General features: G+C 37.1%; 1 protein-coding gene across 12 annotated transcripts in view; it reads left to right on the plus strand.

Moving 5' to 3' along the window:
• The first annotated feature begins 24 nt into the window (after positions 1-24).
• cep44 (centrosomal protein 44) overlaps positions 25-25,511 on the plus strand; it is a 40,063-nt gene continuing 14,576 nt past the window's right edge. For 2 of the 12 annotated variants that reach the window (XR_010006402.1, XM_062981376.1), the window contains exons 1-12: positions 3,072-3,192; positions 5,609-5,736; positions 6,111-6,258; positions 8,068-8,214; positions 10,332-10,439; positions 13,018-13,185; positions 14,928-15,098; positions 15,254-15,463; positions 21,850-21,925; positions 23,172-23,296; positions 23,741-23,778; positions 24,473-24,567. Coding sequence is in view for 3 of the 12 variants with exons in the window: in XM_062981376.1 (XP_062837446.1) it covers positions 5,648-5,736; positions 6,111-6,258; positions 8,068-8,214; positions 10,332-10,439; positions 13,018-13,185; positions 14,928-15,098; positions 15,254-15,463; positions 21,850-21,925; positions 23,172-23,296; positions 23,741-23,778; positions 24,473-24,521 (1,329 nt within the window). In the remaining 9 variants the exon portion in view is untranslated. The other 10 variants (XM_008107572.3, XR_010006397.1, XR_010006403.1 and 7 more) reach the window with 10 other exon arrangements.

Below are 25,511 nucleotides of genomic sequence, written 5' to 3' on the forward strand. Positions count from 1 at the left end.
GGAAAGCAGCCGCGGTTTCGCCGTCGCAGATTCCGCCGTCAACTTGAGTAGGCTTAAGCGTCCTTGGAAATATTATCAGATTTTATTTTAAGAAAGCGGCGGGCTGAGCTGTGAAAAAAGGTAGCTTTCCACATACATAAGCGTTATTCTCAGAAATATTTTCTTTTGGGAAGTGAGTGAGGTTTGACGAATGTGCCGATGAGGAAGCTCTGGATGGTTTCGATTTCCCGCGGGAGAGCTCAAAACAGCTGCTCCGTCGGGGAGAGAAAAGCTGCGCCTACATTACAGGACCCCTTCCACACAGCGGAATAAAATCCCACTTTCTGCTTTGAATCTCCCCTTCCACACAGCCATATAACCCAGAGTCCAACCTGCCAATCAAACCCTGCCAGTATTCGCATTGGCCATGTTGGGTCTGGGTGCCAAGTTTGGTCCAGATTTTCCTGCTCCTTGCAGGGGGTTGGACTGGATGGCCCGTGAGGTCTCTTCCAACTCTATGATTCTATGATTCCGCTGTTGGCTGGATTCAGTACTTTCTGGATGCAGGTGAACTACAACTCCCAAAATCAAGGTCCATTTCCACTAACCCCTGCACTCTACGTGGGCCTGCCCTTGAAAACAGTCCAGAAACTTCAATGGTCCAGCAAACGGCAGCCAGATTACTAATGAACGAATAACAGGGAACGGTCAGCCCCCCTGTTTAAGGAACTCCATTAGCTGCCCTTCATTTTCCAGTCCCAATTCAAGGTGCAGGTTATCAACTGCAAAGCCCTGAACAGTTTGGGATCCGCCTACCTTCGTGATCGCATTTCCCCCTAGGAACCTGAGCGATCCCTTCGATCTTCGGGGGAGACCCTCTTCTTGCTCCCACAGCTTTCGCAAGCACGGCTTGTGGGGATGAGGGAGAGGGCCTTCTCCGTGGTGGCCCCTCGACTCTGGAACTTGCTCCCCAGGGAGATAAGGCAAGCACCCACTCTGGCAGCCTTTAGGAAAAGTTTAAAAAATTGGCTTTTTTGTGTGCTTTTGAAGATTGAGTAATTCCCATGTCAGGTTTCGTCCCAGTGTTAAGCTGTTTTCCTGATGCACTCTTATCTCATCCATCAGTTGAGAAACCTCATTGTTTATCCCACCCGAGTTTCCCACTATATGCAGCACGTTATCTATCTACTGCATCCACGAGTTTTTACAATTAGAGTCTCACTTATCCAACATAAATGGGCCAGCAGAACGTTGGATAAGCAAATATGTTGGATAATAAGGAGGGATTAAGGGAAAGCCTATTAAACATCAAATTAGGTTATGATTTTACAAATTAAGCACCAAAACATCGTGACAGAAAAAGTAGTTCAATATGCAGTAATGCTAAGTAGTAATTACTGTATTTACGAATTTAGCACCAAAATATCACGATGTATTGAAAACATTGACTACAAAAATGTGTTGGATAATCCAGAACATTGGATAAGCGAGTGTTGGATAAGTGAGACTCTACTGTACTTTGAATTTTGTATTGTTTTTATACTCTGATTTTTATGCTACTGTAATTATGTTGTTTTACTATCTTATTGTATAAGCATTGTTATTGGATGTTGTCGTGTGTTTTGTATTTTATCTTGTTTTATTGTAATTGGGCTTGGCCCCATGTTAGCCTCCCCAAGTCCCTTCGGGGAGATGGAGGCGTGATACAAAAATTGTTATTATTATTATTGAGTTGGTCATGGGGTTCTCTGTGCCAAGTTTGGTCCCGGACCATTGTTGGTGGGGGTCACAGTATTTCTGGATACAGGTGAACTGTAACTCCCAAAATGAAGGTCCATTCCCACTAACTCCTGCAGTATGTTCAGTTGGTCATGGGCTTCCCTGTGCCAAGTTTGGTACCAGTCCATTGTCGTTGGGAGTCACAGTATCAGTGAAGGTACAGCAAGTTTCATCTTCTGTGGCAAGTGTGGTCCAGATCCATCATTGGTTGGGCTAACAGTGCTCTCTGGATGTAGGTCAAGTACAACTCCTGTAAATCATGGTGAATTATCCCCAAACCTCTTATTCAGTTACTAATCATTTCCTGTTAACTATGGCCACGGGAAAGGGTTAAGAGAGAGGCAATGAGTGGGATCATGCAAATTAAGGAACTTTAGGATGTCCATTCTGGAGGAAAAACAACATCTAGGATGAAATTGCCCCTGCATGAAAGACTTCACTTTGGTGGGGGGCAGGATGGTGTTTTGGAGGACACTGGCAGGGTTTGGGCTACATGTTCATGGCACTCATTATAACTTGCATGTCAGTGGAGGGAGGACCATTGGTGTCTCCTGTGCAGTGGGAGACTGTGTGTAAGTGGATGCCTCCTCCACATATACATAAACACATTTTTCATTTTTATTATGTGCATAGACAGATAAGTAACACAATATGCATAGTGCTTTGCAAGTGAAACAACCAAAAGCTGTCGAAGGCATACTATTCATCTATCTATTGTACATACATGGAGGAAAATAATAATGCAATCTAAGAGCCTCTGGGTTATCAGAGTCCCCTTCCAGACAGGTCCTATATCCCACAATCTGATCCCAGGTTTTCTGCTTTAACTTGGATTATATGAGGTCCCACTGACAGATAACCTGGGACAGAAAACCTGGGATCAGATCCTGGGATATAGGGCCTGACTGGAAGGGCCCTGAGTCCACACTTCCATATAACCCAGTTCAAAGTAGATAATGTGGGATTTTATACAGCTGTGTGGAAGGGGACTAAAACTATATAAAAATATACATACCCTAGAAAAAATCTGATCAATCAAAATGATCAAAGAAGATTATACTAAAATTTAAACAAAACCTTAGATCTTATACTTATGAGCCTTTAGGGCAGGCATGGGCAAACTTGGGCACTCCAAGTGTTTTGGACTGCAACTCCCACAATTCCTAACAGCCTACTGGTTGTTAGTATAAATCATCTTCCTGAAATTTTTTAAACATTATTATCTATCACATCACCCAACTTTCTTCCTTCCCAACTGTCCTCATACATTTGTGTGAAACCTGCTGAAATCTCGACAGAGGAAGCTTTCTCGCGAGACCTCCGGGCTTGAACTCCTCCCTTCCCCAAAGAAACTATGGAAATCTCGCGATGACACGGCAAGCAATCATCGCGAGAGAGTTTTAAGTGTCGAGCGCGCCGTTCGACCCGCGCGAGGTGAGGCAGTGGAGATGTTGTTTTAATGGGGTTCGTGTCAGTCAGTCAGTCATAGTTCGGCGTTTGGTATGTAAAAGATGGTGTGCTGTGTGTGGAATGCTCTGTGGTGACCGGGAACGCTGTCGTTAAATCTAGAAATACTAGATTTGGAACGCCTTATATTCCCCACTCCCCATATGTGAAACTGGGAAACACAAACATGAACTGTCTGTTTTCCCGGCCGGACCCATTGCGTCCTTTGTGTCGTGGTTTGAGCACTGGACTAGGACGCCGGAAACCTGGGTTCGAATCTCCCCTTCGGACATGGAAATCCAATGAGGCAAAGTCACACTCAGCCCCAGAAAACACCTAATAACAACAACAAATGTGTAGACTTGTCATGTAGAAGTTGGCTTGTGGATAAATGCCATAGTATCCTTTGTGTTTTGCTTATGGCATAAATATAGTATCCTTTGTGTTTTGCTGCAAGAAATACCCCAACCACTTTGGACAGTACTAATCAAGGATGTTTCTGTACTGACTAATCAATGCAGTTTGACACTACTTTTACTGCCATGGTTCAGTGCGATAGAATCCTGGAAGTTGTAGTCTTCTGAGGCCTTTTGCCTGCTCTCACTAAGATGCAACTCTCAGGATACCATATCCCTGAGCCACGGCAGTTTACGGGTCCTTTCTACATTGCAATATAAAATCTGGATTATCTGCTTTGAACTGGATTATCTGGCAGTGCAGACTCAGATAATCCAGCTCAAAACAGTTAATGTGGATTATCTGATTGGATAATCTGGACTGTTTGCCAGTGTAGAAGGGGTCAACATTGTGCCAAACTGCATTAACTACAGAATCTGTCATTGTCTTGGGAGAAATTTTATTAGTGGTAGCCAATGTGACCTTACAAGAAATCAAGATCAAAATTGTAATCCTTTTATTGCTTTAGAAAGCCTTTTCATTTTTTTTTCTTTACATTTTTGTAAAAAAAAACCCCTCCCACTGAGGGCCCTTCCAGACAGGCCCTATATCCCAGGATCTGACCCTAGGTTTTCTGTTTATTCCAGATTATCTGGCAGTGGGGAGTCATATAATCCAGTTTAATGCTAAAAACCTGGGATCGGATCCTGGGATATAGGGCCTGTTTGGGGCCTCTTCCACACAACTGTATAAAATCCCAAATTATTTGCTTTGAACTGAGTTATCTGGCAGTGTGGACTCAGATAACCCAGTTCCAAGCAGATATTGTGGATTATCTTCCTTGATATTCTGGGTTATATGGCTATGTGGAAGGGCCCTGAGTCCACACTGCCAGGTGATCTGGGATAAACAGAAAACCTGGGTTCAGATCCTGGGATACAAGGCCTGTCTGGAAGGGCCCTGAGGCAAAGAAGGATTTGAGCCTTTACAGCCATATCCTAGGTCAATCTATAAGGACGTAATTGGCACTGAGTTTTGAATGAGAACTGCTTTTCTAAAAGGCAAGGTGTGAGAGCCAGTGAGGTATGTAGTGGTTTGAATGCTGGACTGTGACTTTGTAGAACAGAGTTTGAACCTTTTAGGCAGATCATATTCTTTCAGCCTTAGATGAATGCCGAGGCAAGCTCCTGCCAAGAAAATTCTTAGATAAGTTCTTGTTAGGGTCCAAAAGCTCTCATTAATTTGTTATGTCTTGTGGGTGTTTGTATGCCTTCAAGTTGCCTATTTACTTACACAATTACATTAGGTTTTCTTAGGTAAGGAATTCTCAAGAGGTGGTTTTACCAATTCCTTCATCTAAAATATAGCCTACAGCACTTGTTTTTGTTGGCAGACTCCCCCCAAGTACTAACCAAGGTCAATCCTGCTTATCTTCTGACATCAGATGGGGTCTGATGCTATTAATGTATTTAGGCTATGTACAATATTGATGAAGATAGTTTTAGCCAGATTTGGCTTGAACCAGCTCTTTAGTTTGAATAAAATTGTATTTGGGATAAATAATAATAATAATAATAATAATAATAATAATAATAATATACTTCATTTATTTTCCACTCTATCTCCCAGGAGGGACTCAGAGAGGATTACAGAACACAAATAAGGCAAACATTCAATGCCTTTTACACAATGACATACAATACACAAGACAGATGTAAAGGTCTTCCCCCTTTTTCATCTCCAGCGTCTGGAGGCGATGCTCAACTCCAGCCATGGGGTGGTGCTCTTCTTCCATGCTGAGGAGCCTATTCTCCATAGATGTCTCAGATTGTGTTGCCGACATGTCGGCATATCTACACGGAGCACCCGTTTACCTTCCTGCTGAGGCAGTACCTATTGATCTACTGAGCACTGCATGCTTTTAAACTGCTAGGATCTCTCTCTCTCTCTCTCTCTCTCTCTCTCTCTCTCTCTCTCTCTCTTGAAATACAACATTTTTATGTTTTAGCCTATATTGAGCACTTATTAGAGTCAAAGGAATTACAACATGGCTACAGGAGACTTGAAAGGAAACCTACGTAAAATAGAGCAAGGACTTCGGCATTTAAATTATCCTAATGATGTGGATTATACGGGGTAAGTTGGAGGTTCGTGCCTTTTTTTAACTTTAAGTGACAGACCAATTCTTTTCGTAAATGTACTTCAGTTGCATTAAATCTATGTTTTTAAAAGAGAAGAAATAACCATTATTAGCAGGAAAGTGTTTTGCATCCCCTTTCTTTCCAGTCTTGAGAAAATATGACTTACTCTCTATGACAACGTCCCTGGAAATTTAATTATTTTTAAACTCTCCTTAATTTTTAAACACTCCATAAGTATAAACATTTTTACTGAATACTCTGTTACCAAGACACTGTTTCCAGCAAAAGAAAGAAATTAGATGCACTTCCTCTATTGTGACAAGATTTCAAGTATTTATAATTTATAATCACATTTTTCTGCCATTACAGTTTGGCAAAGGGTGATCCATCCGTATTTTTGCCTATCATCAGCTATTGTTTTACATCTTTCTCAACACGTATAACTGAACTTCTGGTTGAATCCGGTGTGGAACTAACAGCAAAGAATGATTTCCGTTTTATTGAAGCTGTTTATAAGGTAGGTGTCACATAGGACGCTACTAGGGCACAACTATTTGTTTGTAGTGATGCAGATTTTAAAGTCTTGTGGTAGTTCGGAAAGCAAAAACAGGTCTGAGCTGCTAATAGACTTATGGTGCGCTGTTCTTACAGATTTTAATTAGTCATCAGTTTTTATAGGCAACAATATACTGTAGTCCATCAGAGATATTAAGTGGATAGAGAAAAGGGAATACGTATCTAAGTAAACATGGGCTGAGGGATCCCAAAGTCTTGCCTGATCTTGATGACCAAGACTCCCTTTATACTGCCATATAATCCAGATTATCAAAGCAGGTAATCCACATTATCTGCTTTGAACTTGATTATCTGAGGTCCCTTCTACACTGCCCTTATATCCCAGGATCTGATTGCAGGTTATCTGGCAGTGTAGACTTTTATAATCCTGTTCAAAACAGGTAATATTGGATTGGATCCTGGGCTATAGGACAGTGTAAAGGGGGCCTTAGTCTACACTTCTATATAATCCAGTTCAAAGCAAACAATCCGGATTTTATATGGCACTGTAGAAGGGGCTTAAACCAAAACCTATGGTCCTTTCAGATACTTTAACAACACAATAACCAAAGCAAACAAAGGAAAATAGGACAAGTTTTCTGTATCAGATAGTGTATAAAGTACTGCATTCAAATTTGTTGTTCTATTATTCAAATAATAGTTCCTGCCTATCCTAATTTCTCTACATGGCAATAAAATAAAAGTTTCTGCTGCAGCAGTACTAAAATCTATTAGTAAACTTCTGTAATCCAACCCAATCTGCCATGTTGATATTGGGATAGAAGTGTGATACAAAATCCATAAAAGGTTTTGGAAATAAAATTGGTTTGTTTGAACAAGGATTTAAGTTTAGACACAAAGTAGTTTAAAAAAACTGGAATTATATTTGGTGTTTTCACTGTGTTCTCAGCTCTTGAATCAGATCTTCTGAAATGAGAAGTTCCTTAAATCACTGCTTCTTAAATTATGGGTCTGATTAATGCAGGTGCCAAAAATTGGTAACAGTAAAAGTTTTCTGAAAATCACCTAGTGGCTATTTTAGACATTTACATTAATCTATTGTACAGTGTTTCCAGTGGACTCTGCAGCAGCTGCTTCTGCTATAATTCATGAAGAGGAAAACCAATCTGTTTAGCAAGCCTTGCAAACCTTGAAGTTTTTTATTCAAATAGGTTTTTAAAGAAGGTGTTTGGTTTGGGTGTTCTGTGGTTTGAACTTTGAACATGTTTGATGGATTTTAATTTAATTTTTAAAAATACTGTTCATGTTTAATTCTGTTTTAATGTTTGTATATTTGTATATTTTAAATTGGATACCAATGCTTTAATGTCCCATTTGGGGAGATAAAGTGTGATATAAATGTTTGATTTTATACCTATTTTATATTCCTGTACTTCAGGCCAAAAGGGGTCACAAGTTGAAAGTTTAAGACATTTAAACCAACCTTTAACTGCTGGTTAGTTCTAAAAATATAATGAGAATATAATGAGTATTTCCTTAAAAATAGCATATCAAGATACACAATTATAAGAAGACGAAGAGAGAGGGAGCAAAAAAACAACAACTAGCAGCACTTTTAAGACTAACTGGATTTTATTTTAGCACGAATTTTTATTGATATAAGCTTACTTCTTTGCGTTCAGTATTGAGTCATAATAAAGCTACAGATATAAAGGATATTCATTCAGTTGTGGGATTGGGATAGAACAAAAGCTAACTCCCCCCCCCTTTTTTTCTTCTTCTTTTTTTTTCTTTTTTTTTTTGCTTGCAGCTTCTCCGTGATGAATTTCAGTATAAGCCAATCTTATCGAAACAGCAATTCCTCCATTATGGCTTTGCAGAGAGAAAAATACAAATTGTTTGTGACATTATTAGTTTGGTCTATAAAAGACATAAAGAACTAAGTAATGTGAGTAAGGTAATACGATTATTGTGTTGTTTTTTAAAAAATATTTTGGAAAAAGAAAAATGAAGTCTGTTGAAATATGAAATGTTTTTATCTACTAGTCAAATTAATGTGATATATTGCTGTTCCTTATTTCTGTTATGTTTCTTGTCACATTTCTTATGGTTTTGAGAAAAATTGTGTATATCTATTAGCTAAGGTCTTATTTCCCTTCTTTTTCTGATGGGTACAAGCTTCAGTTCATTTTAATATATTTCCTCTTCTACACTATATATTAAAGTTTTAAGCTATAAAAATGCAGTTAAAATTACATAGCACTGTGCTATATTTTCATGAAGAACTTTAAACTTAATGTAAGTTTCAAATGGTCAGACAAATGTACTGACTGCCCTTTGCATCTCTGCAGCTCCAAAATCTGCTCCAGAAGGTCTTTCAAGTATTTGGTGCAAATGAGGAAATTGGGAGGAAATGGTAGATGGACATTGTTCAGTACAATTTTATGAGTTTGACTTTCACTTTGCTTTTTATATATAGTATTCACTTAAGTTCATCTTATGCTTAGAGATTAAAAACAAATCCAGAAATCTTGAATCTGTCAAGTGATGGGCAGTTTACATCCCTTCCACATAGCACTATATCCCAGAATATTAAGGCAAAAAATCCCAAGTTATCTGCTTTTGACTGGTTATCTGAGTCCACACTGCCATATATTCCAGTTCAAATCAGATAACGTGGGATTTTATTCAGCTGTGTGGAAGGGGCCTTATTCCCTCCTCACTTACCTTTCCCATGGGAAAAGTGAAACTTACAGAAAGTGACTGGGATTAAATACATATGATTCCTATATTTAGCTTCCTTTGCTAAAAATCAAGTCACTTGATTATTTAGAATCTTAAATTAGATTCATAAAACTTTGTCCTGAAAAGTATATATATGTGTGTGTGTATACATACATACATACCCACACACACACACACACTCACACACTGTATATAGATACACACACACACACACACACACACACATATATATGTTGATATTTATTACATTTAATACTATATTTATTATTCAGGTAGTCATTACAAGCCAGAATGTCCTCCGGTGGCAGGCTGAAACCTTTTTATTTAAGCAGGCTTTTTGAAAAGAAGGTTTTTAAGATCAAGTCAAGGGGTGCCATGGTTTTAGCTTTGAATGTTTTTCTAATCAGTTTTTCTTATTTTTAAGAAAAAAATTTATTTTTTATTTTTAATACAATTGATACTTAATTCTGTGTTAAATTTTAAATTCTATTGAAATAGTTTTGATGTAAGCTACTTTGAATTTCCTTTGTGAATCTCCTTTGTGGAGAGAAATAAATAATCATCATCTTCTTCGTTTTTGCTGAGCTATGAGAAAATGCACTAATGGCAGACTTTAGGTGATCAAGGATGTTATGTCATATTCTGAAAATAGATTACTTCACTTTATCAAGCAGCTAGAATAAGCATTTGCTTTCAAAAAAAATAACAGGATAGAGAGATTTCCCACATTGATTCATTGCTAATTTTTCTGCATTAAACATTGTCTAATAGGCACATTTTTAGCTATGACAAATGGTAGGGTTTTTTTTGTTTATTTTCTGCAACTCCATTTTTATCATCATGATCATGTAAAAATGAAGGTGTTCCTGGTTGAGGCAAGCTTTCACATCAGTTTATTTCTTGATTTCATGTGTTCCCAAAAATAGGCCACTGTTATCTATGTATTGTGAACAAGTGGGGAATCGGAGGGAGATGAGAAATAAAAGGATCTGACAGTTTAGACACAGCTACTTTCATACTATGTTGCAGTTTGCATGGCAGAATCATGTATTGCATTGTTACACACAACATTCAGAAGTCCCTTTCCAATATCAAGTATGCTTACAAATAATCGGGAATGGAGAATAATGACCACTTAGCATTATATGAACACCTTGACATAAACATTTTATTTACCATTCTCAACCATTTTTTCAGCTTTTCCTCTTCTTCACCTTGGGGGAGAAAGTCTATAGAAAAAGGATTCAGAACTGTAGCTTTTAAAGAATACATTTCTTGCCAAGTTAAAAGAAGTATCACTAATGTAAATTGAACTTCTGTATGTTTTAGATGAAATCCCAAGCAAAAAAGAGAGCCTCTTCTATTAAACCACAGCAGTATGCAAACTTTTCCAATCAGCTTGAATTTACAACTGTATATGCTACGGATTTTCAACAGGTAGGATTACTTGGAAGTATTTTAGATTTTTGTACTATAAATCTCAAAGTACCCTGGAAGCTGAAAACTAAAAGGTACATTTGTTGGCCCTTACAATCTAAAATTTAATGTGAGAAAAACAGCAGAGGTAGTTACTAGTTGTAGTAGTAAAGAACAGGGAACAGCAGTGCAGTTGTTTCTGTTACATATGTTCAGACTTTGTTTTATTAGATTTTTAAATTATGGAAGTGGTATACAAATAAATGTTCTGGAAATAGATGCAGGTACAAGATGCTACATAAGAGTGTTAAAATGAATGCTTGGCAAATTCTATGTTATTTTAAATTCACTGCTCTGAACCTAAACCAAGTGTAAGTATTTTAAGACCGATATCCGTGAGCAAAGTCAGGTTAAGGCCAAACAAAAATGGATTCTTGTTAGATGTAGTGGGACAGCACCTGAACTGCTGGCACTGGCTGTGGAGTAAGTCAGCAGTTGTTGTTTTTTTGACCATGTAGATCTATTTACCCCTTTTTATGCATACATGCTTCTAGCCACTGAGAAAGGTGTTTTTTTTTTTAAAAAAAACCTTATCCTCATCTATATATATAAAAGAGTGATGGCATCAGGGCAGCGGACAAAACAACAAAACTACAGGCCCCCCAACCTCGAAATTTGACAACAGAACCCATCATTCACGGCTCTAGGTTGATACAACAAAAAGAAAAGGAAAATAAAGTCCTAATTACAGGGAGAGGAATAATAGTTTTAATCTAATTGCTGCCGGTTAGAAGGCTAAGCTCCGCCCACTTGGTCTCCTAGCAACCTACTCAGCCCAGGGGACAGGCACAGTTAGGACTCACTTAGGCCTCTTCCACAGATTATCAGATTTTAACTGGATTATATGGCAGTGTAGACTCAAGGCACTTCCACACAGCTATATAACCCATTTAGAATCTTATATTATCTGCTTTGAACTTATCTTGACTCCACAATGCCATATGATCCACTTCAGTGTGCATACTAAACATAAAGACTACCATACAACAGACATTCAATACTGTAAGGAGCTGAGGTTGACAGAGGATGGAATCCCTTTTAGAGTCCCTCAGCTTTACCACCAATATTGTACAGAGGTGAGGTGTCTGACAGGAATGTGTATCAGTGATGGAACCCTTTTTTGATCACACACACACACACACAGATACCACCACTTAATAAAGATGTTTTGTGAGAGATGATGTTAATTAATGTTTTGTTTGATTATCTTCTTCGCTGCCACCAATGGAGACATCAGGCAGATGGTACTGGTTCTTATAAGCTTTCTCTATTTGTTCCACTTCAGGTGTTGATGTTACTTAACTTAATATGAGAGTATGACAGAGGCTTATTTAGAATAAAATCAAAACAAGTTTATTGCAGGTACAGAGCTTGGTGGTTTCAGATAACTTGGTAAAGGCACTTCGCTTAATGGTTACAGACAGTTATGAGGTGGTTAAACTTTCAAAATACTTCTTTCTTTAAGTTACACTAAACCCTGATCCTACTGGATCCCCTGGGATTAATGTTCTCTAATCCACAGACTCTACAGATGACCCTAGACAAATCACCTAACTTGCCTAGTCTGGTCTAACCTAAATCTGACTCAAATCTTTCTATTTAAGCCAGTCTGATTCTCCACACAAGAACCAGATCCTTCCCTGTGACTGGAAAATCACCAACTGCTGGGTTTTAAAACATTCCCCTTTTCCTTTCCAAGCGGCGGTTGGCTCCGCCCCTGTTGCTATGGTAACCTGTTCTAGCATTCTAAGATGGCTACCTTCCCCCATACATATGGTCAACTGAAATACTCACCATTTTAAACTTAGCCAAACCTGGCTGTATAAACAAAATCAAATACACATATCATCTATAAACAAAATATAATTATACACTTCTTCACAAATACCACCACTACCTCAACAATTTCTCACCAACACCACCAGACAACGCCACAGCAACGCGTGGCCGGGCACAGCTAGTAAGTTTCTAAAGCAGGTAATCTGCATGTGGCTTACTGCTCACTGGATCAAGATATCAGCAGAACTACTTCTGAAAACCTAGTCAGTTTTAGATTTCACCAGTCTGTGGCTCTCCATACGTTTTAGGCTGCAGCTCCCATAACCCATTACCAGAAAACCTGCTTGCTGGAACTTTTGGAAACAGATGTCCAAAGTTATAGAGGGAGTGGCAAAGGTTTCCCAAACTCATTCTGTAGACGAGTGATTGATACTGAATCAAAATTAGGATTTAGTCCTTAGGCTTTAGGGTCTTTGTCTATGTTCTTATTTTATCTTTTTAAGTACCTGCACTTTTCAGATCTTTTGTGAGTCAGTTAGGTGTATTCCACAGGTCAGTGTTTCTAAAATTCTGCTCCTCCAAGTGTTTTGGACTTTGGCTCCCAGTAATCCCAGACAGTTTACCAGCTGTTAGAGGAATGGTGGGAGCTGAAGTCCAAAACATCTGGAGGAGTTTGAGAAACACTGCCTTAAGTGGTTTCAATTGGTGCATAGCTTGCTATTTTTATGTTGCAGCACACTATACTCTTACGTTTTTTTAGGGTGTTTCACTTACAAAAGAACCTGAAGAACGTTCTAGGAATTTAATTAGCACATGTATTTTTGAAGATGGCTTCAGGGAAGTATTGGAGGAAGGCAAAACAGAAGCTGTCTGTATGGGTAATGGCTTGGATCCAGTGGCTGATATGTTGGACAGTGTATATGAACAGGTACGGCTGCTTTAAGTAGTTCTCTGATTATTTTTCTTTGAAATAAAACTGAAATTTTTGTTTAACAAAGGAGTGCATATAACCATGTTCAGATGAGCAGCATGAATTTTATATAGTTTACATATATATGGAGTTTGTTTCCAAAAGGTACCAAATCCAAAAAAGAAAAATGAGTTATAGATGGCAACACATTGTTAGCTAAGAGTAGAATATTATGTACAGTTCAAAACTATAGAAATATATGAAGTCACTTCAATACATGGTCTGGAAAGCTGCATTTTATAGCAAAAGAATGCATATCCTCAGCATGTTTTTTCGATTCCTGTAAAATTTGTTCAGATGGATTTGGTAGCTTTTGGAAACATCCATACACACACACACACATGTATAGATAGATAGATAGATTAGATATCTGGTGATGCCAGGTTAGGTATTTTGTAATTATAAATAATTTATAAAAATTATAAATAAGAAATAATTTATTTCTTCACCTCTGCTTTATTGGTCCTGGCAAGTGCGACATGGCCTTTGAATATGGAACCTTTTAGGAGCTGCTTAATTTATTTTTACAAATAACCTCTGTTGTTGTGGTTGGGGGAGTTCAAATTGCGGGTTTTCTCCCTTTAAATTGGTGTATGATGTTTTTAGTTGATTATGTATTTTATGTATTTATGTATATGTTTCTGTTTTTTAAAAAAACATTTGTACCCCAGTTTGAATCCCACCCATGTGAAAAAGTGGGATAGAAATGAATAAATAATAATAAGAATAATAATAATCATCATCATCCTTGGTCTCTCACACACACACCACACCATTAAGTGAGGTTGGTCTTTTTGGGTATGTGTGCCAAATGTGGCCCAAATCCATTGTCAGTGGCATTCACAGTGCTCTCTCGATGTGGGTGAACTACAACTCTCATCCAGATTCACCCCACCCTTACTTAAAGTTGGTCATGGTGGGTATGTGTGCCAGGTTTGGCCCAGATCCATCTTAGGTGGGAGTCAGAGGACTCTCTGAATTTGGGAGCCATCTTCTAAGATACATACAAATATTGATAGATACATGCATGAATATATAGAGAGACTTTTATTATATACATATCGATAGATAGCATATAATCTATAATGTATCCATGAGTGAAAAACTACTCTACCAGATTGAGTGTGTCATTATTGCAACAAGGGAAAAAGAAGAAGCCAAAACTGCCTGTGCTTTCCCAGTTCTTCAGATGTTTTAGACTATATCTCCCATTGTCTCTTAACATTGTCCCTCGAGCACAGCTTCCAAGATGCCAGAAATAAGATGGGAAAAACGTCCTTTACCTGTGTTTGTGTTCATGTTGTCTTCTCCTTGTAAATTATATAATTGGCACTGAATGTTTGCCGTATGCGCAAGCCGCTCTGAGTCCCCTTCAGGGTGAGAAGGGTGGGATATAAATACTGTAAATAAATAATAAAATAAATAATAAACATATGACCTATAGGGTGGAATTTCTGGGAAAGAAATTCTTAAAGTGTTGGGGGGGGGTACTGTCAAATATTCCCTGCATCTGATCTAGGGCTTGCCCATTAGATTTGAAGTTGTTTATTCATCTTTTTGTTTGTCTTTTAAAACTAACAGCATAATTGAAGTCTTTCATAGATTGGTTGCATGTATTCTCCAAGTGTTTGAAATTGGTGAGTGGGTTGCTCTTGTTTTGGTTGTTTGTTTCAACACTCTTTGCTATTCCTATTTCATAGGATGCCCCACTTACAAAGAATCCTGAAATCGAATGTTCTAGCAGTCTAACTTGTGCTTGTATACGTGGAGATAATGTCAGAGAAGTTTCGGAGGAAGGAGGAAACAAAGCTGTCTGTGTGGCTTATAGTTTGAACAGTGGTGCTGATAGGTTGGGCAAAGAATGCGAACAGGCAAGGCTGCTTTTAAGTCTCTTCCTCATTATTTTGCTGCTGAAATGAAATGGAAAAATAGTATCTTTTTGCATGGAGACCTCTTCACACAGTTAACACATTAAGAAGTTATAAATGTTCAAAGCTTGAATAAATGACACAATCCTTATTTTCAGAATATGAAAGATAACAGTAACATGGAAAAACTAAAGAGCCAAATTGTTGAACTAGAGGAAAAGCTTAATAAACTAAAGTGGGTAGAAGACAAGCTTCAGGCTTTAGAAGAGAAACTGCAAGGAAGGATCATTGTTGATGAGAAAGACTGGAATAATCTATTGAGCCGAGTCCTGCTTCTTGAAACCCAACTGTTACTTCACTGCAAAAAGGTATGTTTTGCTATTAGCATATCTTTTTGGTTAATAAGAGGGCTTTTATCCTATTGTTTATTCCATCTATAGGAGAATAATTGAATAATTTAGATTTACCTACATACTGACTCATCATGTAACAGTTTATCAGTATTTTTTATTTAATAAAATTCTGCATAAAATAGAAATTACATAAGATCTATCACACATACTACAAACTAGAGAGAAACAAAATACAATGAAACAAACACCATATCTACGTATTTAGATATATAATAAATACATTCTGCAATTTACAGAATGAAAAAAGAAAAGTTAAATCACTTTCAACTACCTTTGCTGTAAGTCTAATTTTACTTTTAAACTTCTACCTCTCTTTACTTAAACTATTTCACATGTCTATATAATTAATCATACTAATTGATAAAACCAACAGGCATCAGATCACCATTTTTCTGTTTCAAACATTCAGTCAGTTTTCCATTTTTTCAAGATTTTGTTAGTTTCCCCCTTTAATCAAAATTGATTGTTTTTCTAGTTTTGCTGAAACATTCATTTTTATACCTCTTTAGTAGATAATCACTCCTCCATTTCTGAGTATATAATGTTCTATTCTCATGTGTTGAAATTATTTAAGAAGCAGTGATTTAAGGAACTTTTCATTTCAGAAGATCTGATTCAAAAGCTGAATATACAGTGAAAACACCAAATATAATTCCAGTTTTTTTGTTTTTGTTTTTTAAAAAACAGTTTGTGTCCAAATTTTAATCCTTGTTTTTACTCTGATTGGTTGCAGGTCAAACCCCAAAGGAAATGTTTAGGTTTAACATGAACATTAATCTAACTTTTAAAAAATAAGACTATTGGGACCTGATATTGTTTAGCCTTTTCAACATGTTATAAAAGACCATTCTTATTTAAGATTTTTCAATATGCGTTTGATGCAATTTGTCTGGTGTCATATGCCAAGAATACATTTTGTAAACCTTTTTAAAAAATAAAGTAAATTCTAAGCCTTTCAACCACATTATTTCCCAATTGTGGAGCCCCCGGTGGCATAGTGGGTTAAAGCCTTGTGACTTGAAGGTTGGGTTGCTGACCTGTAGGCTGCCAGGTTCAAATCCAACCCGGGGAGAGCGTGGATGAGTTCCCTCTATCAGCTCCAGCTCCATGCGGGGACATGAGAGAAGCCTCCCACAAGGATGGTAAAACATCAAAACATCCGGGCATCCCCTGGGCAACGTCCTTGCATATGGCCAATTCTCTCACTACAGAAGCGACTTGCAGTTTCTCAAGTCGTTCCTGACATACACAAAAAATCCCAATTCATATATTGTATCCAAAGGTTTTCACTCATTGTAATCATAAAATTTTTCATCTGTTCTCCTTGATCTGAGCTTCTAACAAAAGCTTTTGACTTAAAGTTCATTGTTCCTAACAATTTTAACCATGGTTTCTTTTAAAGTGTTCAAACAGTTGCATATAAGATTATAATTAAAATTCATAACTCTCCCTCAATAACTGTTCTTTAATTTTCATAGTATACTATCCTTGGCAGTTTGCCAACATATCTTGATATGTTAATCACTTTACCAGTTATTTCTTTTCTATATAAAGCTTCTTAGTGACATTTTCTAGTATAATCTTGGTTTGATCTTTATCCGTAGCCTCGTTAATGTCTTTTATGATAACCACTCTTGTATAAAAAAGAATAAACATTATAGATAACACAATCATTTTTATAATTTAGAGTCTCCCCAACAGAGATAGGTTTAACTCTTTTGCTTCTTTCTTTTTGCCATAATTGATTGAATAGTTACCCTCTAATTGAGACAAAGTAATAGTATTTCAGTATAGGAGTGTAAAAAAGCTTACCAGTACTTTGTTGTTCAAAGATGGTATGTGGATACATAACTTCCTTCATAATCTGTAATTCCAAGTGTCTTTCTTAGGACCTTATCAGACGCAGGGAGAGGAGTGGCTTCTCCCGCTTCCCTCTGCTGTCAGAATGGAGTCCCATGGAGTCCATCACAAGATGCAGGGCTACTTCTGGCGGGACTCTGTGGGGCTCCGTTTCAGCCACAGAGAGAAGTGGAGCCCAGAGGAATTGAGTGTTTCTTGATTCCTCATTAAAGAAGGAGAAGGGGAAATGATGTGGGAAGTAAGAAGATGGACCCCAATGGAAGGGAGCAGAGCCTGATGGTTCCCTCTGATGTCCCGTGCTTTCCCCTGCTGTCTCACACTTTACCCCTGTCTATCTGATAAGGTCCTTAATCTTTATTTTCTACCTGAAGTTACTGATTTGTTGCCAACCATTAAAAAGTGTTACAGAGTTACTGTGAATTTGTTAGCGATTTGTGATTGTGTGTTATAAGAAGCAGCAGATGATAGTTTCGTATAGCAAAATGTAACAGATTCCTTGTTACAATTTGTTGAATTATTTTAAGAAGTGACCCATTTATATTTACCTTTTATTGTTAAGTTGTCGTATTCTAATCAGGCTTATATTTTTGTATGCATTATCATTTGTTAGTCGCATTGACCATAGATTATGGTTTATAACAGCTATTATTGTTTCAGTGTTTGTCCATATGTATGGGATGGCCCATATTTGTTTGTGCTAATTTATAATATCTTCAGGAAGGTGCATAGTGACATCTAGTGGAATGCAAAGGTGGTGTCTTAAGTCCGTCTGAAACAGAAATGTAAAACAGTGACAAACAGAAAGCCAATCCCTCACTCACTCTGCATCCCTGACTAGCCTTATATCCATCTTGCTGGCCAATGAGTGGTTGAAAGTAATTTATAGGTTAGGTAGGTTTTCAGGTTATGTGTACCTCCTAAACACTTAGGGCAAGTTTTTAATCCCATCATATTGGGGATGGTCAAGCGTAGAGTTTCTGGAAATTTAGAGGCTAGGTACAGCTGGTAAGCTTGCAATTCGTCAATGTTTGTTTGAAACTGAATGGATGTAATGGTTATTTTTGTCATAAGCATTTGGGCAGTACAAGAAACGGTTCTCTTGTGCTCACTAAATACTATTGTTTGTACAATTCTTGCTTGTCCAGTTTTAGGGGAAAATATATTATCCATCAATTCATATTCCACATTTTCCCCAAAACCAGGACTTTAACAAAATAAATCAAGAAAGCTATTGGGTGCTTGGCATGTTTCTTATATATTTTAACTAGCTATGCCTGGCCACGCGTTGGTGTGGCGAAGTATGGTGGTATGGGAAATAAAGTATTGAGGAATTGGTGGTAGTTAAGGTAAAGGGTAAAGGTTTTCCCCTGACATTAAGTCCAGTCGTGTCTGACTCTGGGGGTTGGTGCTCATCTCCATTTCTATGCCGAAGAGCCGGCGTTGTCTGTAGACTCTTCCAAGGTCATGTGGGATGATTGCATGGAGTGCCGTTACCTTTCCGCCGAAGCAGTACCTATTCATCTACTCTCATTTGTATGTTTTTGAACTTTAGGGTTGGGAGAAGCTGGGGCTAACAGTGGGGGCTCTCTCCACTCCCCCAATTCAAACCTGCGACTTTTCAGTCCAGAAGTTCAGCAGCTCAGCACTTTAACATGCTGCACTATCAGGGGATATTATTTCCTAAAGTTTGTGAATATACAATATTTCTGATTGGTTTTTTTTGTCTGTTGGAGACAAGTATGAATGCTGCAATTAGGCAAAATGATTAGCATGTAATGGCCTTGCAGCTTTAAAGCCTGGCTGTTTCCTCCCTGAGTGAATTTTTTGTTGGGAGGTGTTAGCTGGCCCTGATTGTTTTCTGTCTGGAATTCCCTTGTTTTCAGAGTGGTGTTGTTTGCGATATTTTATGTGCTTCTACTGTCTGTGGCCCTCAGAAAACAGAGGAATTGCCAGATTTTAGTGATGGGAATACTTTGTTGGGAGGTGTTAGCTGGCCCTGATTGTTTCCTGTGTGGAATTTCCCTGTTTTCAGAGTGTTGTTCTTTATTTAGTGTTCTGATTTTAGAGATTGCATTGTTCTGTTTTATTATACCACAGTAATTTTTATATATTCTGATTTTCGTGTTTTTGAATACTTGGAGCCAGATTGTATTCATTTTCACGGTTCACAGCAACACAATACTACTACTACTACTACTACTAATAATAATAATAATAATGATAGTAATAATTGTGCGGTTTTCTGGCATTGTATATTTCTGCCGCTTCTGTGACTGTTCATTTGTATTTTGATTCCGTAGCCCACTTGTCAATGGATGTCCAGAATCAGCAGCATCCACCGCGGTCCTTTTTATCCTGGGCGATGACCGAGCCAGTATAGACTTAGTTTTGGTTTGATTCTCCATAATGGGTTAGGTGCTCTTGGTTCCATTCCTCAGCTGAGGCCCCTCTGGCTTGGTTGGACCTGCCGGTAGTTACACTACCGCTAGCACATCTCTCAGTCATCATTGGAGCAGTTAAGCCCCCCCACAACCACGTTAAGATGGCACCTGCGCGGGCGGGGGGGGTGTGGCACCTGCTGTGTCATAATAAAATAGTAATAATAATGACTTTGGTAATACGCACTGCTTCACTCCCTTCTCAGCTTCCTTTCTGGAAGAATCCTTTCTTGGGAGGTGTTAGCTGGTCCTGATTGTTTCCTTTGTGGAACTCCCAATTTCCCTGCTTTCAGAGTGTTGCTTTTTATTTACTGTCCTGGTTTTAGAGATTATATTGTTCTGTATTATTCTACCACAGTAATTATTTCATATTACAGTAGAATCTGACTTATTCAACATTCACTTATCCAATGTTCTGGATTATCCAACGCAGTCTGCCTTTTAGTAGTCAGTGTTTTTGTAGTCAGTGTTTTAAATTCATTGTGATATTTTGGTGGTAAATTTGTAAATAACAATAATTACTACATAGCATTACTGCACATGGAACTACTTTTTCTGTAATTTGTTGTATAACTTGATGTTTTGGTGCTTAATTTGTATAATGATTACCTAATTTGATGTTTAATCGGCTTTTCCTGAATCCCTTCTTATTATCCAACATATTCACTTATCCAATGTTCTTCCTACCTGTTTATGTTGGATAAGTGAGACTCTACTGGATATTTATAATCTTATATTATCTGCTTAGAATAGAATTGGATTATATGAGGCCCCTTCTACATAGCTGGATAAAATGCATGCTGAAGCGGATTATATGGCAGTGTGGAGTCAAGATAATCCAGTTTAAAGCAGATAATATAAGATTATAAATAGGTTATATAGCTGTGTGGAAGGGCCTTGAGTCTACATATAATCCAGTTCAAATCTGATCATCTGTATTTTATAGGCAGTGTGGAAGAGGCCTAAGTGAGGCCTAACTCTGCCTGTCCCCTGGGCTGCATGGGTTGCTAGGAGACCAAGTGAGCGGAGCTTAGCCTTCTAACTGGCAGCAATTGGATAAAAACAATTATTCCTCTACCTCTAATTAGGACTTTTTCTTTTCTCTTTGTTGTATCAACCTAGAGGCGTGGATGAGGGGTTGTGCTGTCAATTTTCTAGGTTGTGGGGTGTTTAGTTTTGTTGTTTTGTTGGTCGCTGGGATTCCATCACTCTTATATATATATATAGATCAATAGATCAATGTTTATTTTTTCATTCCTTGAATTTTATCAAGCTTAAATTGTTCAACCAGTTGCATTCCCTGTGTCTTTAGTAATTTATTATTATGTTAAATGTGTGTATTATTTTGGAGGAATATTGGTTCTTTGAAAACAATGGATTCCCAGTCCTGAGAAGTAATAATGGAAGAAATGCCTGGCTGTTTTATTCTATGACTTGGGCTAAAGCTAGCAGAAAAGCATTGTACCAGAAGAACGTACAATGCCTTCCCATACAGATGCACATCTGTAGATCTCAATTATCAATGTGTTTGTAGGCATCTAGTTCTAAGTAAAAAAAAAAGTTTTCTTGCTATAGAACAGGACTTCTACTACCAAAAATACACCTGTGGATTTTAACCTTTGGGTTATGAAATATAAACAGTGAGGCCAAAATCCAGTGGTATTCTTAGACATGACTGAAGTCTTCTCCTTCTTCTACAGCCCTTTATGGCATCAGAAACATACTCCAGAGAGTTTTTCAGACCACTAGAAAATACTTTTAGGTTAAAGGGGAAGTTGCTGGAGGGAGACCAAATTTCTAATTTTCACAGAAGCCAGAAGGATAATAACAGAACTACACTTAAATAAGTGGAGTGCGAAACAAATAGCTAGCTACAGTTTTCTCAGACAAAGGATTTGTCGTAGTCTAAAGAACATGGTCAGATTTTTAAATGCTAACCATAGTTTGTCTTCTTCGGGTATTGCCATAATCTGTAGTTGGAGAGGATAAAATTGGCACATATGAGCTCTTGATTTCTTCTGCATTAATGTCTTATAATTTCAGGTTGATTTATCTAGAGACTTAAATAACACTGATGAAAAAGATATTTCCGCCAATAATGTGACTTCGGTTTCTCCAGGTGGGTATTCCATGCAGCTTTTCTTGGTTTACTTTTAAAACAGTGATGTAATGTAGTCTTTTTAACTGATGTTGTGTCCTTATGTAATCTAAACAAGTAAAACTTTACTTATTCTAGAGGACAACATTTCTATGACTACTGCTTTGTTCCTGTGTGTTGCTCTCACTTTGTATATTATACAAAAAATACCATCTGATCACCTGCATCTAGTTATATATAATTGTTAGGGGAACAAGTCTACTTGTCAAGCGAAATCCTTTAGCTATTTCAGGTTTGTTAATGTGGTTTTTTTAAATATCTAAAAACATCACAGCGGCTTGGTAAAATTAGTTCATAAAGTTCAGAGAAATTCCTTTTCACTAGTTTGTTACTGCTAACAAGGACCCTTTGTTAGCGTTTTGTGTCTTGTTCCTTAAATATGTATGGTATCCTAGCCAAAGCTTGTCGGTAACAAAATTAATCTATGGGCCTTGTCCCTTCTGCTCTGACCTATGTTGTTTATCATTCCAATATTTTTCTAACCTCATCTGCAAGAGACATATTTAAAATTTTGTATCACATTACCACTTCCTCTTCCATAATCTCTAAAACATATTAATGGAGCCTAGCTCATTCCTAGCCTCCAAGTGGGAATTGATTTATCATATGGTATACTATAGCTGCTGTTTGTTTGTTCTGAGGTCCACCAGTAAGAATGATCTTTTACATAATATGATTTTTTTCTTGCTATAGAACAGATATAGCTATTGTATCTTAATAGGAATTTGACCTTTGGAGTTTCCATTTATCTTTTGGATAATCTGTAAAAAAAAAACTATTTTGAGATACTGTCAAGCTCAGAATGGAATTCCTCAAAGGCTCGAACACTAGGTGCCATTTTTGTTGTCCATAAAGATAATTTAAATATTTTAATTAACTCAGTAAGCAGCATTAATTACAAGGTCTTTGAAGAAAAATTATATGGAAATCATAACTTCAGGAATTATGCCTTCTCCGTCAGATTGCATTGATGCTAATTATGATAACATTAATCACATTCGTAGATAGGTTTAGCTTCTTGTTTTTATGGTGTAATTGCAATACATGGTTCCAAAACATGACTACAAGATAAATGCCTTAAAGCTTTGCTTTTCTATAATTTTCTATAATTTTTGTCAATATGTATTGTAAATCAAACCCTTTTATTACTGATCTAATCCAAGAGAGCAAAAAGGCAAAGTTGATCTTTAAAACGAATGCTTCACAGATAGGAAAAAGGAGGACCTGCCAGATAGCCTTCACCAGTCATCTGGATACAGTTCACAGTTATCGGCTGAACCATCTCCCAAAGCCACAGTCATTAATAACCACGGTTTGTTAGAATCTTCAAAAGTAAGTAGACAAGTAAGTAGAAATGTAGAGCTTGTTTCCAAAAGATACCAAATCCATCTGAACCATTTTTACAGGAATGGGGAAAAAATAATTCTGAGGGTATGCATTCTTTTGCTGCAAAATGCAGTTTTCTGAGCCTTGTACTGAAGTGATTTGATCCCTTTTAATAGTTTTGATCTGCACATAATATTCTCCTAGCCAAAAAAATGCTGCTTCTTATATCTTATTTTTCTTTTCTTCTTCTTTGGTACTTTTTGGAAACAAACTCTTCAAATGAGCAGATGTTTATTGATCTGTTTTTATAAAACATGCTTGTTTCTCCCTCTCAAAGTGTTCCTGATAAAATAAGTGGTTGGACATGTTTGTTTGTACCTTTGTATATTTGAACTTTGAAAAACATTGACTTTGAAGAATACCTTTAATCTGTTACCTTCTAAATTACAGGATACAACAATACAACGAATGGAAAGAATAAGCAAAATGTAAGTATTGAGGGGTGAAGCAGGTCAGATTTATTTCTCAGCAGGGAATTGTTTGGTTTAAAACATCTATAGAAAGTACATGTGTTTTCTAAACCTCAAAGGTCTTTGCATCAGGTGTGGCATTTCCTTTAAGACTGTACAGGATAATAAATCCAGCAACAGTTCTGTGTTTGTCAGATGAGTCAGTATTTTTATTTCAAAAATGCAACTCTAGGTGAATTCACTGGTAGCTCTTAGAGATTAGAGTGCTGATTTAATTTATTTGATATTAGGATTTCCTACCAATGGCTTTTAAAAAGGAAATAATATTTCTCTTCAAACTTAAAAATGTTTGATAGAAACATATGGCACTTCTGAACTAACTAAAACAGCACTTTGAAGTAGTATGACTGGGAAACTTCACCTTATTTTTTCACTTTTGTGTAATTCTATTCCAGATTATCATTTAGTATTTTAAAAGAATGTTTTAATCCAAATTGGCTTCCTAATGTGATGTTTAAAATGTTAATGATGAAAGTAAAATGTATATGACCTGTTTTTTAAACGTTAATCTTATTTCTTTTATGCCTCTTCAGCCTATAAATATCTTCAATAGAAATAGGGGGCAATCCATTAGGTGCTTATTTAATGTCACTTCTTTCTAAGAAGCCAATTTGGTTTGGCCTATTTAACCTATTTGTTATAATATCTCTAGGATTGAAGAAACCTCGGAGCTGTTGAAGACCTCAAGTAACACCTCTTAAGAGTATTCTGCTTTACGCAGCCAGCTATCTGAAAGCAATTACATGGGTCTGTAAATTTTTGGAGCTGTTTGATTCCTTTTCTGATTTTTTTTTTGTGCCTGAAATTATTTAAGATATCCCTTTTAATGAAAATAAATATTTTGTAATATTTTGCAATTGGTTTAATTTTCACCTAGCCACATCTAATTATTTTCTGTGCAAATAACATCTGTATGCAAGTGAAGTTGTTCCTGTTCCTGCACTCTATTTTGGTATTGACATTTGCTGGCACTGTGCGAAGTAATATGTTTTTTAAGAGGGCAGGCTCAAGTACTGCGCTTTACATCCTGTTGGAAATACTCCAGCTGGGACTCGCATATTGCACCCAAGAGAATTGTGTACATACCATCGTGCCATCTGTAAAGTTGTACAAGACTTAATGAAAACTCAAGTACACATATTGTAAATGTGTTCTTTTAAAGTTCTTTTTAAAAAAAAAAAAAAAAAATCATTCTTGGTTCAAAAGCACCTAACCTTACCCTATTGTAGCTTCCATTCATACTGACAAAGTGAAGGTCATTTTGATCCCAAACATTAAAATTTATAAGTGACGCCAGAGATTTTGACTGGGAAACGTGTTGAGCGTTTTAGTGCTGTATTACCTGACACGTTTTAAGAGCGGCGGCACAGATGGAGGCCATCCAGTCTGTATACAAAGATACACAACACTTTTTATGATTCAAAGTCATATAAAATGATTCTTCAGAGACGAACATTTATTTAAAACAACTATAAAAATGATATACTCAGGTGAAACACAGGAGTTGGGGAGAGGAAGGCACTTGACATATTTAAATTCTAAAATACTGTGTACCTATGTGTTACACAGGAAACTTTTAAATCAGAAGGTGTGTTAACCTTATGTCCATCAGTTCCTTTTTAATGGCATAGTGTGCAGATAATGAGAAAACAGCTCTTCCTTTTTTGTTGTAAAACATAATTGATTTCATA

The sequence above is a fragment of the Anolis carolinensis genome, chromosome 5 (genome assembly GCF_035594765.1).
Source record: "Anolis carolinensis isolate JA03-04 chromosome 5, rAnoCar3.1.pri, whole genome shotgun sequence".
Lineage (NCBI taxonomy): Eukaryota > Metazoa > Chordata > Lepidosauria > Squamata > Dactyloidae > Anolis > Anolis carolinensis.